General features: G+C 55.6%; 1 protein-coding gene across 4 annotated transcripts in view; it reads right to left on the bottom strand.

Annotated features, from left to right (window-relative positions):
- Positions 1–7,667: 7,667 nt before the first annotated feature.
- SLC25A42 (solute carrier family 25 member 42) overlaps positions 7,668–16,169 on the bottom strand; it is a 36,537-nt gene continuing 28,035 nt past the window's right edge. Inside the window, exons 4-9 of one of the 4 annotated variants that reach the window (XM_044773156.2) lie at positions 14,043–14,068; positions 13,307–13,473; positions 12,813–12,929; positions 11,592–11,861; positions 11,338–11,443; positions 7,668–10,039 (exon numbers count right to left, since the gene is read on the bottom strand). In XM_044773156.2, the coding sequence (XP_044629091.1) occupies positions 9,998–10,039; positions 11,338–11,443; positions 11,592–11,861; positions 12,813–12,929; positions 13,307–13,473; positions 14,043–14,068 (728 nt within the window). In that variant the 3' untranslated portion in view covers positions 7,668–9,997. Of the gene's footprint in view, positions 10,040–11,337; positions 11,444–11,591; positions 11,862–12,243; positions 12,930–13,306; positions 13,474–14,042; positions 14,069–16,169 lie in introns of those variants that run through there. The other 3 variants (XM_014865171.3, XM_014865168.3, XM_044773157.2) reach the window with 3 other exon arrangements.

The raw sequence follows: 16,169 nt of genomic DNA, 5'->3' as shown, positions 1-16,169 counted from the left end.
GGATTCAAGTGGTTTGGGAGGCGGCCTCCTGTGTGTCCGTGTGGGGAGTAAGAAGTGCAGAGATGAGGAAAGGGGGGGAAATGGACCAATGTCAAGAGGAAAAGCCACCAGTGGGACTGGAGGAGAGACGTTAGGGGGAGAAGGAAGAGACCAGAAAGAGGAGGGGAGTCACCTGTGAAAGGGAAAGTGATGAGGGGAAGGGAGGAGAAAAGACTGGGAGAGGGGAGTGTGAGGACCAGAGAATGAAGCCCTCCGACAGAGTGCAGGGGAGGGAGCGTGCAGGGGAGGGAGCGCGCAGGGCAAGGATGGGAGGGGAAACCAGGGGGAGAATGGAGGGAGGGGAAGAGGGTGACCCAGGCCCTCTGCCACAGGGACGCAGGGGCTGCTTCCAGGTAAAAGTCACACTCAGACAAATGGGTACGCTGTTGAGGTCGTGGTGACCCAGGGAAGGAGGGTGAGGGGCGGCAGTGACCCGGGAATTTTCCTGTTGCTGTGGCCACACCCAGTGTGTGTGCATGTACGTTATCATAACCCAAACGTGGATTATGGAACCTTTTTGGTATTTATAAAATGTATATTAAGAATGAAAAAGATGAGTCACAGCCATTTTCCTGACCAGGTGAGAGCCAAAGTCCTCCGTGATCGCCTGGGGCCCCAAGGCCCACCTCTGGGGCCCCTTGTCAATGCCCTGCCAACCGGCAAATGTGACCCACCTGGGGACCTTGCTCCTTGCAGGGATGTTCCTGTGCCAGGGCCCCCTGCTCTGGGCTCCCTCACCTGTGTCGGGTGTGGTTCACCTGAGGCAAGAAGCGCCCTCACCACTCCCCCTAGCTGTCATCTCTCCACTGACTTGCCAGCTAACAATAACCCAAAGGGAGCATGATTCCACTTAGTAAAGTGAGGTTATAACCGGACACGGTAGAAAGCAGCTCCGAGAACAGGAGCTGGAGCAGCAGAGAATGCTGTGTCCTAGAGTGGGGTTTGACTTTGGAAGCTCTGCTCTCGTTACGTGGATAAAAATGAAAAGTATATTTAAAACAAAGTTAAGACCTGGTTTAACATGAACTAAACACATCATCCAATTTTGATTCAATAGCCAAGCAATCCAAGTGCCCATTGACCAATGACTGGCTACTCAGCCATAAAAAAGACAAAATCATCCCATTTGCAACAACATGGATGGACCCAGAGGGTATATGTTTAGCGAAATAAGCCAGACTGAGAAAAATAAACACCAGATGATTTCACTCATATGTGGAATATAAACAAACACATGGACAAAGACAACAGTTCAGTGGTTACCAAGGGAAGGGGGTGGGGGGTGGGCAAAGGGGTGAAGGGGAGCACTTATGTGGTGACAGACAAGAAATGTACAACTGAAATTTCACAGTGGTGTAAACTATTATGAACTCAATAAAAAAATGATGAAAGTTATAAAAAAAAATTCTATCAAACGTGAAAGGGGGGCCGGCCCCATGGCTGAGTGGTTAAGTTCGCACGCTCGGCTGCAGGCGGCCCAGTGTTTCATTGGTTCGAATCCTGGGCGCGGACATGGCGCCACTCATCAAGCCACGCTGAGGTGGCGTCCCACATCCTGCAACTAGAGGGACTCACAACTAAGAATATACAACTATGTACCGGGGGGCTTTGGGGAGAAAAAGGTAAAAAATAAAATCTTAAAAAAAAAGTTAAAGGAAGAGATAATACTAAACAAAAACAAAAACAAACAAAAAAGGTTAAGACCTGGTTTAACATGAACTAAACCTCATCATCCGATTTTGATCCTTCTCAAAACTCCAGTAAAAACACAGGTACATCATCTCCCAGCTCTGCAGGTCCCTGCACCATTCCCCTGGTGTCCCAGGAGCATGGAAATTAACAAAAGAAATCTTAACTAAATTGGAGTCTGGAAGGCCTGTAGGAGGTGCTCTCAAGCCCTTTCACACATCATCAATTACACCAAACAGGGAGAGCTAGATATTTGCATCTTGGACGCAAGGTAAAACTACTGCTAAAGGAAGACTTCTCTCCCCACCCAGCAACAGCTCAGCCAATGAGAAACGCCACAGCCCAGCCAGTGAGAAACCCCACAGCCCAGCCAATGAGAAACGCCACAGCCCAGCCAGTGAGAAACCCCACAGCCCAGCCAATGAGAAATGCCACAGCCCAGCCAGTGAGAAACCCCACAGCCCAGCCAATGAGAAACCCCACAGCCCAGCCAATGAGAAACCCCCACAGCCCAGCCAGTGAGAAATGCCACAGCTCAGCCAATGAGAAACCCCACAGCCCAGCCAATGAGAAGCCGTTGCTGCCCTGAACCGCTACTTTTCCCCCAATGGACTTTCCTTTAGAACAGCCCCTCCTGTCCCCTTCTTTCCCTATGAAAGCAGCTCCCCTCCTTTCTTTCTGGATTTGCCTGTAGTTCCCCATAGCATGTATATCCCCAAATGCAATTCTTTTGGCTATTCCCAAATAAACTCATTTTGAGGGTAAAATAGAGAAATTTGCTTTTTAAGTTGAAGAGAGTCACCGAAGACTCCCCCTCGGCTGCACCCCAGCTGCCGAGGCCCCTGGGCCTAGCCTCTCCTGTAGCAGCACCTCAGCCCCAGCCCTTGGCTTGCTCCACCGGGGCTGTGCTGCCCTCCGGTCGCTCTCAGAGCTCCACACCATGGGTTTGGGGACACAGAGGAAGGTGGGAAAACCAACAGAAGCGAGGCAGTGCAGCACACACAGACGGCCAAGGCAGGAAGAGCTGGTGATGGCCCTGGCAGCAGTGCCTGAAACCACATAAACTTTTACAGACTTTTTGTGACACATTTCACAATTTAAAAAAAGTAAGAATGACAAAAATAGGGAAGATGGGGGGGTCCAAGAGAAATACTTTGTGTTTAACTTTTGTTAATTGACACGTCCATGGTAATGACCACTCCAGTGCTTCTGATGGGAGGGGATGATTCTGCCCCAAGGGGACATTAGGTAGTGTCTGGAGACTGTCACCACCTGATCACCCACCGCCCAGCTCCCTGGCCGACCCTGCTGCTCCCCCTCGTGCCCTCCCCATGGAGGCTCCCCTTTCCCTCCCCTTCTCTCCATCCTTACTCATTGGGCCCCACTTGCTCACCAACAAATCCGTTTCAGTTCTATAGCCCTTGGCATCTCGGGCAGCTTGAGCCAGCGCGACCAGAGCCCCTGAACTTCCCTTCCCAGCCCCTCAGTCACATCAGCTCCATCTTTCCTGTTACATCAGAACAAGGGGTCACCTTGACCCCCAACCCCCACCCCTTTTTCTTTCTCCTCACACCCAGCCCTTTGGGAAACATGTCAGTAACACCTTCAAAACTGCCCTCACCTGAATGTCCTCGTCCCCTGCTGGCTGGTGGCTGTGGCTCGTCCAGCCTGTGGCTCATCCCCTCCACGTGGCTCTGCCCGGCAGCCTGACAGAGGCTTTGTGAGAGAGTCCATGCCAACCCGAGCCCCGTCCTTCTGTGGAGCCCCCTGACTAGGGAGTATGAGGGCCTCACAGGGCACCAGATCCTGAGAGGAAAATCCAGACCTCTGCCACACAGACTGTGCTGGAACAAAGCAGGGGGAGGTGAAAGGCACTGTCAGCAGCAAACTGGGTCACGACGTAGTGAGAAGGGCCAGCTTGCCAGTGGCTTCATCTGTTCAGGCTGCTATAACAAAGTACTGTGGTCTGGGTGGCTGACAAGCAGCAGACATTGATTTCTCACAGTTCTGGAGGCTGGAAGTTCTAGATCAGGGTACTGGCAAGGTTGGGTTCTGGTCAGAGCCCACTTCTGGGTTGTAGATGCCACTTTGGGTCGCACCCTCACACGGTGGAGGGTAGAGAGGCGATGCCAGCTCTCTCATGCGTGACTCTTGTGAAAGCACCAGTCCCATCCTGAGGGCCCTACTCTCATGACCGCATCTAACCCTCCTCACCTCCCAAAGGCCCCACCTCCTAACACTACCACGCCGGCATTAGGTTTCAACATGCAGATTATGGGGGGACACCAACGTTCAGTCCAGGAAAATAAAAGAGCCAGCAGCTGGGTCCCCCATGACGTCATGGATAACAAACAATCTGAGAAGGCAGAAGAGTCACAAACGAGACAGAGACAACAAAGATCTTAAGGGAAGTCTAGGAATTATTAGAAATCATATGGAGGTGACAATTTCCTAGGAAGACACAAATTAGGAAATTTAAATCTGGGTCTGGCCTCTCCTAGGTTGAAGGTGGGTGCCTGGGGCCAGGCTTTGGGGGGCTGTTGGTCCCATCCTCACCTAGAGTCCTGCAGAATCTTCTCAGCCCGCAGACATTGCGTGCTTCTCCTTGCTCAGACCCTGGCCCGGCTTCCCACCTGAGCTCCCATCTCCATCCTTCCTCCTCTGCTCAAGCACCTTCCATGGCTCCCCAGTGCCAGACTCAGGGGCTGCTGCCTGACACCCACCCTGCAGGGAATCCCCAGGCCTCTCCAGGGGCTTTTCCCAACACCCTACGCAGGATCTTTCCCTCCCTCAGACACCTTCCAGGATCCCCACCTGACTCCCCTCAGTTCCATGGCACGTCTTTTAAATTTTTTGTGGCAAGAGCCAGAACAGCATCGCCTATCCACATTGCCCATCCTGAAGGAAGCCCCCCAAGGTAGACACAAGTCTGGGAACCCCAACTCCCCCCTTTCCAGAGGTGCACAAGGCCCATCCTGCACAGGGGCTCTGAGGGGCCCTGTGTGAATAAGATGTGTAACTCGCTACTCCCCAGTGTGTTAGTGTCACCTCCATTCCTGCCTCGTCAGGGCGCAACATGACACAGTTACAAAATTCCTGTTCATGCCTCTCCTACCAGGCCTGGCGTTTGGGCCTGCAATATACAGCGTGCTAAGAGGAGGGGGAAGAATAAGCAGCCAAGAATCATGGAAAGCTGCCTCATCCTGCAAGAGACCACAGCAAGATGTGAACTAAGACAGCGAGGAGCTGCCACGTCACACCCCCAAATGGCAGAAGTCGGAGGCCACCAGGCGCAAGCTGGAATGCCGCAGGCCACCCGTGGGCGCCCAGGTTGGCACGACCGAGCTGGGAAGCCCTTTGGCAGCACCTGGAAGGAGTGACCCCACAGCTGGCAGATCCTTTAGGGACACCTGCCAGGGAGGTGCTGGCTCATGGGAGCAGGAGCAAGGGCAGCAGTCACCAAACTATTTCTGACAGCAGAAAGCTGGCCCAGGAATAAATGAATAAACTGTGGAAACTTACATAGCAGGTAAGACACAAAATGTTGAGTTCTTATGAGGAAAGATCTCCAGGAGGAGTTGGGGGAGAAATAAGCAGAAAAGCAGGTAGTGTGAAATCATGAGATGCCGTTTTTCACCTGTCAGATTAGTGAAGGTCAAAAAGGCTGGTGACTGGCCATTGGTGTTTATAGGCTGGATTGTGTGCCCCACAAATTCACAGGCTGAAGTTCTAACCCCAGGCCCTCGGAATGTGACTGTATTAGGAGATGGGGCCTTTAAGGAGGTGATTCAGTTACAGTGAGGTCGTTAGGGTGGCCCTGATCCAGTAGGACTGGTGTCCTTACAAAAGGAAACTTGGACACGGACCCACATAGAAGGAAGATGACGTGAAGACACAGGGAGAAGACGGCCAGCTACACGCCAAGAAGAGAGGCCTGAACGGATCCTTCTCTCGTGGCCCCAGAAGGAACCAACCCTGCCCACCCCTTGATCTTGGACTTCCGGCCTCCAAAGCTGTGAACAAATTCCTGTTGTTTTAAGCCAGCAGTCTGTGGGAATTTGTTACGGTGGCCACAGGAACTCATGCCCTGAGGGTAAGTGCTGTAAACAGACACCATCTCTTTGCAGGACTGTCTGGCATTTCCACCCGTCTTTGGATAGACTCCCTCAAAAGATGATCCTATCACAAGGACTCAGTTAAAACGACGTTTACCTGAGAGGTGATGCTACGGGGAGCCCTGATGGAAGTGAGGACATGAGACAGGGAGAGAAGGAACGCTGTAGGTGGTGCCAGTGAGCAGGTGACCCCCATGGGCAAGCTGGGCTTGGTCCTGCTGGGGACCTCGGGGAGACAGCGCACTGCCCGCACCTGCGTGGCCCCACCCAGACGGCGAGGAGCCTAACCATTTACCCTCCAACTGTCCTCAATGGCTGGCTGAGGGCTGCTCCTCGGTTGCTGGGTGGTGCTCTTGTGGGGAAGCCCACCCTGGGGAGCATTTCCCAACAGCGAAAAGCCGTTGGTGATAACCATGAGTGCTGGGTCTGGGCAGGCCCCATCAGCTCTTTGGGTAGCGTTAGCTACATTAATATATCTCTTGATTTTCATCAAGCAATTTTGTTACTACAAACTTATACCACAGACACACTAGCACATGAACCCAAAGAGGTACATATAAGGAGTTTTGTTTCAGAAAGTGCCAGGAAACTCAACTCTTAGTAAAGAGGATAAAGTGACTCATGTTGCTGGAAACTGAGAGGCAGTTAAGCTTCAGGAAAATCTGGATCCAGTAGCCTAGACAATGTCACCAAGAATCCAACTCCTCTCCTCACCTCCGCTCTACTTCCTGCAGTGTCAGCTTCCCCATGGGGTTCGTTCCTACCTCACAGACAAGATAGCACCAACAACCACTAGGACTGGGGTTTCTTCCCCTGGGGCCAGTGGGAGAGAGGACGGCTGCTTCCGGAAGCTCTCCCTGGAGAGGCCGGCACACATCATCTTTACTGTCACAGGTCCAGATGGGGTCAAGTGCCCACCTCTCTATAGTACGGGGTGCCATAGTGCTCGGGGGAGTGTGGTAGGGCTGACCCTTATCCCCCAGGCTCAGGAACTGATTCAAGAGGTGGGACTGACCAGAAATTGGGATGGACGTGGGGGCACGCTCAGCAGCCACCAGGAGTCACTGCCACATTGTCCTCAACGCCTCACTAAAAACCTAGCTGCCCATCAGTAAGGGATGGGTGGGTCTCATCATGGCTGTCCCCTAGGGAACAGGAAACTGCCACTAAACAGTGAGACAGACCTGTTCACAACAGGGACGGATGTGCAAGAAGTACAGTCGGACCAAAGCAGCAGACAGAGTAGCTCCGGGTCGGCGCTGTACGTCATCCTAGCACGGCTCGTGCCCGCGCACGCATGCGCACTTGCAGGCACACGCGCTCCCCTAGTCCCGGAGGCTCACAGAAGCTCCGCTTCCCGCATCTAGCTGCGGCGTGGAGAGGGGAGGGAAGGGGGGGTGGGCGCTCTGCAAGTCTTTGTGGGCAACCGGTTGCAGGTGAGGCGAGTCTCAAAGGCCACTAGGAGACCTCGTTGTCCTGGCCCTCCCTGCAGACAGCGACACTGGTGCCCACAGCTTCAGCCAGCGGCGGAGCGGAGCCCAGAGCAGGCGACAGACACAGGGCGCGGGAGGGAGAAACCATGGGGGTTCTGGGCAGGGCTTACCCAGGCAGGACACCGCCCATCCCGACCAACGCCGTGGGTCGTCACATCTGTCCCCCAAACGGACAGGTATGCATCCACAGGATCTCTCTGGAAGGACACGCGAGAAACTGGTACCCGGAGGGGGCCCAGCGGAGGGAGTGAAACTCTTCACCGTGAAAACCCTTCTGTGCAATTTGTGTTTTCTAGAAAATCACATTATGTATTAACAATTCAAACAACAGTTACATTTTTTAAAAAGTTTATTCAAGACTTTATTCAAAAATCTGTCAAAGTAACTTCAACCCTGTTTTTGGTTCATGGAGGGTGGGGGTCAGAGGCAGGAGAAAAAGTCACTTTGATTTTTATTAAATATACTCTCTTGGCACAAATCTTTAAAATATATAAACATTATATATAAACAAAGTGTCTTCATGGCATCAAATGTAACTCCAGACCAGAACAGGCTACCACTGGGGAGGGGTGTGACAGCAGAGGGCACCAGCCCGGCTGAGTGCAGGCTGGGGGTGGGGGTGGCACTGCTGAGGCCCACTCAGCTGAACCAGCTAGGGGAGGCACACTGCAGCTAGCAGGACCTGGGGGACCCTCCCCGCCCTGCTCAGCCTGAGGCTCAAAGGAGGATGCTGCCCAACCATCCATGTGGTCTCACCTGCCCGGGGTGGACCCCAGTCCCTGCTGCTCTCTCTCACCTGGGGCCCCTCGGGTCCCCATCCTGTCTCCCTGTGGGGTCACCCCGCCTCTCCTCCTCTCCAGCTAAGCCTGGGCACTGGGCAAGGCTTGGCGAGGGAGTGGGATGCTCACCCAACAGGACAGCCATCACAGGCTGCCTGGCTCCCCAGGGACGAGTCTGGGGATGAGACGAGGCTGGCCAGTGGACACGTACAAGAAAGGGCAGAAAGAAGGGTCTTCACATCCACAGGTCTGAGGTGACGCACAATGGAGGGAAAAAAGAAAGTCATGATTGAAATGGGCGTGGGGTAAACACACCCTCTCAAATCCTTTTACACATCCTGGCTGCTGAGCCAACTGTGAAAACCGACCCCTGGTTCCCCTCATCCTGGAACCAGATAGGGTGAGTCAGTTTGCTGTGAATAGACCCAGGGTCAGCCAAATTGAAAAACAAAACCAAAAAAAATCAAGGAACTCCAAATGTCATTAGGAACCGGGCATTTCTGAGTCCCTGTGACACCTGGCAGGCCAGGGGACTTCTCCATGAGCCAGCTCCTTGGGTGTGCCCTGGAGTACCCCAGCTCCTCCTAAGCTTCCAGTCCCCAGGCCGTACACTGTCTCAGGGCTCCCCCTTTGGGAAAATCAAGGCTGCCAGCCACCTCCATGTGCTCTGTTCATGGAAATCAGACAACACTGAGCCTGAAACTGCCCTGTGATTCGGCCAAACGTCTGCTCAGGTGGGGAGCTGGGGATGTGCCAGATGCTATGGGTTCCCTAGGAGCCACAGTGCCTACAGGCAGAGGTCAGGGCTGTGGGGTGGGAACTTGTTGGCCCCAGGAGGCGACCTGGGTACCCAGTTTTCGGCAGATGCTCCAGGTGGGGCTCAGACCCAAACCCGTGGCGATTCCTCCAACCCTGCTGCCTGGAAGGAGACGTGGCCCTCCTGGGAACATTACAAACTGGGTGGGCAGGCAACAGGAGAAGACCTGATCCCAGGGCCAGGATCGGGACAACACTCTGGGGAGAAGGCTGTTCCCAAACAGGGGGCTCTGGGGACAGAGGAGTCATGTTACCTAGGAAGCAATGGCGAAGGCAGGACAGGGGGGGTGGGGTGGGGTGGGGCAGGAGGCTGGTCCCGTCCCACACAGGGCGCAGGGCCTAGGCCAGGCCGTCTGCACTCTGCGCACCTCCTTCCCCTGGGTGTCCTCTCAGAACAAGGGGCAGGAGGAGTCTGGCTGTGAGCCCAGTGAGGACTGGGTCCCTAGAACCAGGAGCATGTCTAAGGACACAGAGCGCCAGGAGGCAGCGCAGGCGGTTAGGAAACCACCTCCAGGAGGCAGGGCAAGCCCTAGGGAGGAGGGAAGAGGAGAGCGCAGGAGGCGCTGGCCCGCCTGTCCCAACACTGCACTGCCAGGGCATCTGGCTTTCTCCTCGGACCTGTGGGCACTGAGGCCAAGACCCCCTGAGCCGCCAGCTTGTTCCACAAGGTGCTCCGACGCGGTTCCCAGGGGTAGAACCAAACACACCCTTGCTCCGCCGGCTTAGAAACAAAAGGGGTCAGCCGGCCCCCGCGCACTGAGCTCGGCTCCCTGTCCCGAGAGGGCTGACCCGCCGGGCCCCTAGCTCTGCAGGCGCCGCAGCAGGATCTGCATGAGGTCGAAGGTAGTGAAGCTGATGCCCACGGCGATGGGGCCCTTTAGCCAGTTCATGCTGAGGCCCTTGTAGAGGCCGCGCACCGCGCCCTCCTCCCGCACGATGGTGCACATGGTGCGCGCGATGGAGGTGCGCGGGTGGCCCGTGACTCCGGCCGTCTGCATGCGCCGCCGCACCACGTCCAGCGGGTACGAGGCTGACTGCCCGATGAGGCCGGCGCAGGCCCCGAAGATCATGCGCTCAAAGGGGTAGGGCTGCCGGCGGCCGCTGTACTCTGCGGGGTGAGGGGCGGGCGGGCTGTGAGGGCGACGCGGGCGCCCGCACCCCCACGCGCCACGACACACGCCGCACCGCCACCCCTGCTCTCAGGACCTGACCGGCTCGCCTGGGCCTTCTCACCTGGGTCATGGCTATTCTGCCTCCTCACCTCCCAGTCCCTCCTTTTTAATCAAATTTGAGGAATAAAAGTTTTAAAAATGTCAGAAAAGCACAGAGAATCATATAACCAAGTCCTAAGACCCAGACGGAGCTCCCATCTACTCGCTCCTGTTTTCTCTCTAGTAAAGAAAGAAAACGTCACCCGTGTCGGGGACCCTGATGGCCAGCCAGCCCGTGGGGGTGGTGGGCGACCCTGGACCTCGGCCTCCACAGAACAGTGAACACCACTGGTACTGCCTCTGCGGCCAAGAGGGACCAAGGACATGTGGGTGGGACAGAGGAAGGGGCAGCAACCCATCCACAGAGGTTCTTTGAAAATGTGTTGTATCCGGGCGGCCAGTGGGGCAGCGGTTAAGCTCTCACGTTCCGCTTCAGGGGCGGGGTTCGCCGGTTGGGATCCTGGGCAGGGACATATGCGCTGCTCAGCAAGCCATGTTGTGGCAGGCATCCCACATATAAAGTAGAGGAAGATGGGCATGGATGTTAGCTCAGGGCCAGTCTTCCTCAAAAAAAAAAAGTGCTGTAATTTAAATATAAGAGTTAAAAACTGGAACTTGGAAACAATAAAGGAAACTGCCAGTCCCGGGAGAAGGGAGACAGGGGACAGAGCCCGCAGGGAGAGTAACACCCCAAACGGGCTCTCACACCCACACCAGAGCCACGCCTGTCTCCTGACGCCTGAGTATCAGCTGATCACAGAAAACCTGGAAACAGTCGAAGTCCCCCCAGTAGGGGGCGGCCCACCCCTCCACTCAAACAATGGGCCAGAGCCCAGGACGGGCGGCCGGCCAGGACTCAACCAGCCTCGCTGCCGGAGGTGCAGGTGCGGGCCGCCTCCGCTCAGTTACTTTTCATCCCCAGGAGGCCCTGCGGTTCCAGTCCCGACAGAGAAAAGCACTAGAAGGGTTGCCAACCACAGTGAGGCGCAGCCGCGCTTCCAATGAGGCCTGGGGTGGAGGCACGTGGAACCTCAGCTTTACCTACAACGTTTTCTTTCTTTACCAAAAAACACCTTGGAGCAAAGGTGGCAGGACATTAACACCTATTAACACCTGTTTGTACCCAGTGGCAGGCATGGGAGGGGTTATGTCGTTCTCTGTATGTTTCTGTACTTTTGGAGTTTCTCAAAATTACCAAAGCGTCAGAGGGTACTCCTCCCTCCAGCTCGGTTTTATCCTTATGCTTTGTGCACGTGGGTCTGGGTGCTCTGGGTGACACACTGGACTGCACAGGGTTGCTCCTACAGTAAGGCATTAAAGGTCAGGGGTCCAGGTTCCTCCTCCTGATTCAGGCCTGGGCTCCCGGCCGGCCCCACCCAAGGGGGTCCTCAAGCCCCACCTCCGGGTCTGTGTGACCCCGGTGATGCGGCCCTGGCTCCGGCTCCTTACCTCTGTGCAGGCTCTTGAGCGTCTCGTAGGTGAAGAAGCTGAGCCCGGCATAGGGAATGACCCCCAGCACGGTGGGCGTGAACCCGTGGTAGAGGGTTCTCAGCCCCTCTTCTCGGGAGATGCGAATGAAGACATGAAAGATATTGCTGTACCTGCGACGAGAGGGTGGGCTGCAGGCCTCCCGGCACGGGGCACGACCCCTGGCCTCCACTCAGTAATTCTGAGCTCCTCCCAGTCAGCCAGCAGGGCCGGGGCTGGATGCTGACATATCTGTGGAGCAAAAGCTTTGGCCTTCGAGGGGAATGTGCACCTAAGACCCTTCTCCACCTTCACCACTGGGGTCGCTGGGTGGGGCTCAGCTGGGGGCTTTTATTTGGACGCATTTTTAACACCTCTGTGCCCAACTCAAAACGAAGACTCTTGGTTTGATGGAAGCAGAAACTGACCCCCAGACTAAGAAAACCAATTACAGCGGTGCCCCCTTATCCACGGTTTTGCTTTCCCAGGCTTTGGTTCCTCGCTCCGGCCCACCCGGGTGTGAATCATCCCTTTGTCCTGCATGTCCACGTTGTATCAGCTACCTGCCCTGAGTCACTCAGTGGCTGTCTTGGTCATTGTCGTCGGAGATCGACTGTGTCATATTGCAGGGCTTGTGTTCAAGCCACCTTTATTTTACTTAATAATGGCCCCAAAGCACGAGAGTAGTGATGCTGGCAATTTGGATACACTAAAGAGAAGCCGCAAAGTGCTTAAATGAAAAGGTGAAAGCTCTCAAAAAATCGTATGCTGAGGTAGCTAAGATCTACAGTAACTCTTATTACAGTATACTGTTATAACTGTTCTATTTTATCATTGTCACTCTCTTACTGCACCTAATTTATAAATTAAACCTTATAGGTCTGCATGTGTAGGGTAAAACAGTATATACAGGGTTGGATGTATCTGTGGTTTCAAGCATCCATTGGGGGTCTTGCAAGGTATCCCCTGTGGATGAGGGGGGACCACCGTAGTGCCTTCGCGGGACAGCCACACCACACGCCTGGCCTGGCCTGTTGTGCCAGCCGGGCTCCACGCCGAAGAGCACTGAGCCTCCAGCTTCTTCTCCGCTGGATGCAGAGGCCCAGACTCAAACCTCAGGGGCCCAGTAGAGGCATCCGACCTAGGAGCCCCACGAGACACAGCCTCTACTGCTGCCAGAAGCATCACCGCGTTAGGACTCACATTTCCTTTGGGGTCACCGCCATCCGCGCTCTGACCAGGTCCAGGGGGTAGGTCAGCGAAGCAGCCGTCGTTCCAGCCAGAGCGCCTGCGAGGAGGCGGGGCCAAGGGGGCAGAGCTCTGAAAGGCGGGGAGAAGGTGAGACCCCCAGACCCACAGGTCTCAGCCGGAAAGGGGCGGGGGATGCAGGACTGCCACGGCTAGCTTGCTGGCAGCTGAGCTGAGGGGGTGATGGGTAGAGGTCATTCTGGGATGCCTATGGCTGCCTTCTCTTTCCTCTGCTTGTATGAATGACTGAATGACATGGACCGTCCCCACGGCTCTGGGGCACAGTCGGGATCACGGGCCCTCCTGGGACTCAGTGTCTGACGCGGTGTGCTTGTATTGAACGGAGAACAGGGTGACGTGAGGGAGTGAAGAGGGTTGGGGATAGGAGGAGGGGGCGGGGCCTCACTCGAGTAGGGGGGCGTGGGGCGGGGCCGGGGGTGGGGCCTCACTCTCCGCGGAAGCCGTAGTAGCGACCCAGGACCCGCTTGTACTCCTCGTGCGCGCTGAACTGGATGGCGGCGTAGGGCACCACGCGCACCATGGTGGCCGAGTTCCCGCGCCACAGGCTCAGGAAGCCCTCGTTGAGGTAGGTGAAGTAGAGGAGTCGGAAGGCCTCCTGGGGGAGGGTGGGGGAGGCGCAAGGTCACCGCCCACCGCCAGCCTCGGTCCCGCTGCTGGTGAACACCTGCTTTATTTTGTCCAGCCCCGCGCCTGGGGGCGACCCAGTCGATCCAACTGCGCCTTACCCTCCCCCATTCCCTGGGCCCCGCACTGGGAACCCCTCTCAGTCCCCCGACGCTGGGAACTGCACAGTGAGCTGGGGGAAACCAGGCCCAGAACGCGGTCAGAGGGAGTTCTGTTGATGTCTGGCAGTCTAGCTTTTAAAAATACTCTATCTTTTCCTTTATCAAGAAGGTAACGGCCTGCTCTGTGTTTAAAAATATATCCAATATGAAAACGTGGATTTAGAACATCGAGTCCCTGCCCCATGGGTACAGGGGGTCCCATCAATTCCCAGGGTGGGCTGAGGCCAGGTAGAGCGCAGGGTGTGGGGCCTGGCAGCGCAGCAGCCTGGGAACTGGCCTGGGGGTTGGGAACCAATGGGAAAAAGCGTCTCCCCACCCCCACCTCTCCTCCACCGCCTCCTGCCAGCCCAGCAGGGCAGACGGTAACCTACTGGCTCACCTTGGCAGAAAATCTTTTTGAAGACACTGGAAAAAAACAAAAACACAACAAAGATTGTTAGCTGTAAAGGACAGCACCCCCAGTCTGCCTGACCTCCACCACAGGGGTCTGGTCTGAGCGTGCCTTGCGGAATGAGAGCAGCCCTGGAGAACCTCCCCTCTCAACGGCCCAGTTAGGGGCAACCTCATCAACGTCACCCCTCCACACCACACCATACCACACCCAGGGCCTCTCTGCACACCAGCTTGTCTCCAGGAAGGGGAGCTGAGCTGCCATCTGACCTCCGGAGACAGTAAGAGTCTTCAGCAGGGGCCTGTGGGAAGAGGTGCCTCTGGAGGGTCGACACTCAGCAGCCCTACGCTGGCTGGACTCCAGTCTAACCAAACCCTTTGGGGAAGGTGTGCCAGCCGCCAGCCATGTGGGGATCAGCCAAGGGGCTCTGGTTCCCTCAGGACAAGGCCCAGGGGGCATTCCAGGTCTGGGGTCTGCCCTCTCTTCTGGGAGGCCTGAAACCGGCAGAGTTAGCGATTGATAAGTAGCTAGGAACTAAACTTTTTTTTCCTTTTTGCAATTACTGGTTATGACTTTTAGCTGTTTACCCACCCACTGTTAAGTGCGCTTAGGCAATATGCTATCTGACTCCCCACTAGGTTCCTATAGGTAACATCCCCTGGAGCCTGGGTCACCATGGTAAGGGGTGTGCGAGCTGTTTTTCAGGAATTAGAACCCCTTGTCCACTCCAAGCTGGTTGAGACCACCAACTCATCAACCGGGCCTGCGGAGATGTCCGATAAGTGACATTTTGACATCAAGAGGCTAAAGACTCCCCCCTCAGATCATGCTAATGCCGCCATTTTGTGAGCATGGGTCCTGTGAAGAGGCATGGAGTCTGACTACGCTTGCGCAGATCATCAATTCCCTCACCTCTCCTCACCTCCAATCACCTCTCTCCACATTTCAGACCACCTTGCCCCCCATCCCATAAATATCCCTGAGTCCCTATTTTCGGGGAAGCGAATTTGAGGCTCATGCTCTCCCTTCCTCACGTGGCTGCCTTGTGAGTAAACCCTCTCTCTGCTGTGATCTTGTTGTCTCAGTGTTTGGCTTTCTGGGCAGCAGGCAAAAACGAACCTGGTTTGGTAACAGGCCTGGTACTGGCGCCCTTAACCCACCTCTCCCACCCTCTGTGGCAGCCCGGCTGGCTCCCCTGCTCCATGGTGTGCTCTGCCATAGTGGCCACAAGGACCTAGAAATATAGGCCACGAGGGGTGGCAGTCTTGCAGCCTCCCCTCCTCACTCCTGTGCATCTGCTGTGTTCCCGGACGTCCTTGCACTGTGTGTGAACGTGTGTGCACACCTACAGCCTCCAGAGTTAACCCAGCTCCCTGCAGGGCGCCACCCTGGGCATCTGCTCCGGGAGGCACAGGGAGATGCCTGCTCAGCCACAGCCTGCCCTCTCTCACCTCAGCTCACTCCTCAGGGAGGAGGGTGATATTCATGTCCTGTCCTATGGATGAGGAAACTGAGGCACAGAGAGGCTAGGGGAGCCGCTGGAGGAAGTGGGGAGGGCCCAGCTCGAGTCTGCAGTCCTCTCCTCCCAAACAGCTAAAGGCAGGGGTCCTGGGCTGTGACCGTCCTCCTGCCCGGTGCCACAGAGGCAGTCACCGTCTGCCAGATGCAAAGGCCTCATCTTCAGGGGATCCTCTGCCTGCTTAACCCTGAGGAGGGAGGGAGATGGCTTCTTGAACTGTGTCCCCCAAAAAGATATGTCCATGTCCTCACCCTGGTACCCGTGACTGTGACCTTATTTGGAAACAGGGTCTTTGCAGATGTAATTAAATTAAGATGAGGTCATACTGGAGTGGGGTGGATCCTAAATCCAATGACAGGTGTCCTTATAAGAAAAGGAGAGGACACAGACACAGAGGGCAAGGCAGAGATGGGGTGATGCAGCCACAAGCCAAGGATGCCTGGGGCCCCTAGAAGCTGGAAGAGGCGAGGTAGTGTCCTCCCCTGAGCCCCCAGAAGGAATTAACCTGGGTGACCCCTTGATTTCAGCCTCTGGCCTCCGCAACGTGAGACCATAAATTCCTGTTCTGTGCTGCCTGGTTGGGGGTGCTTTGCGAT

This window comes from Equus asinus, chromosome 10, assembly GCF_041296235.1.
Source record: "Equus asinus isolate D_3611 breed Donkey chromosome 10, EquAss-T2T_v2, whole genome shotgun sequence".
Classification (NCBI taxonomy): domain Eukaryota; kingdom Metazoa; phylum Chordata; class Mammalia; order Perissodactyla; family Equidae; genus Equus; species Equus asinus.
Note: the sequence above shows the minus strand (reverse complement) of the source record. Positions and strands in the feature narration are given on the sequence as shown.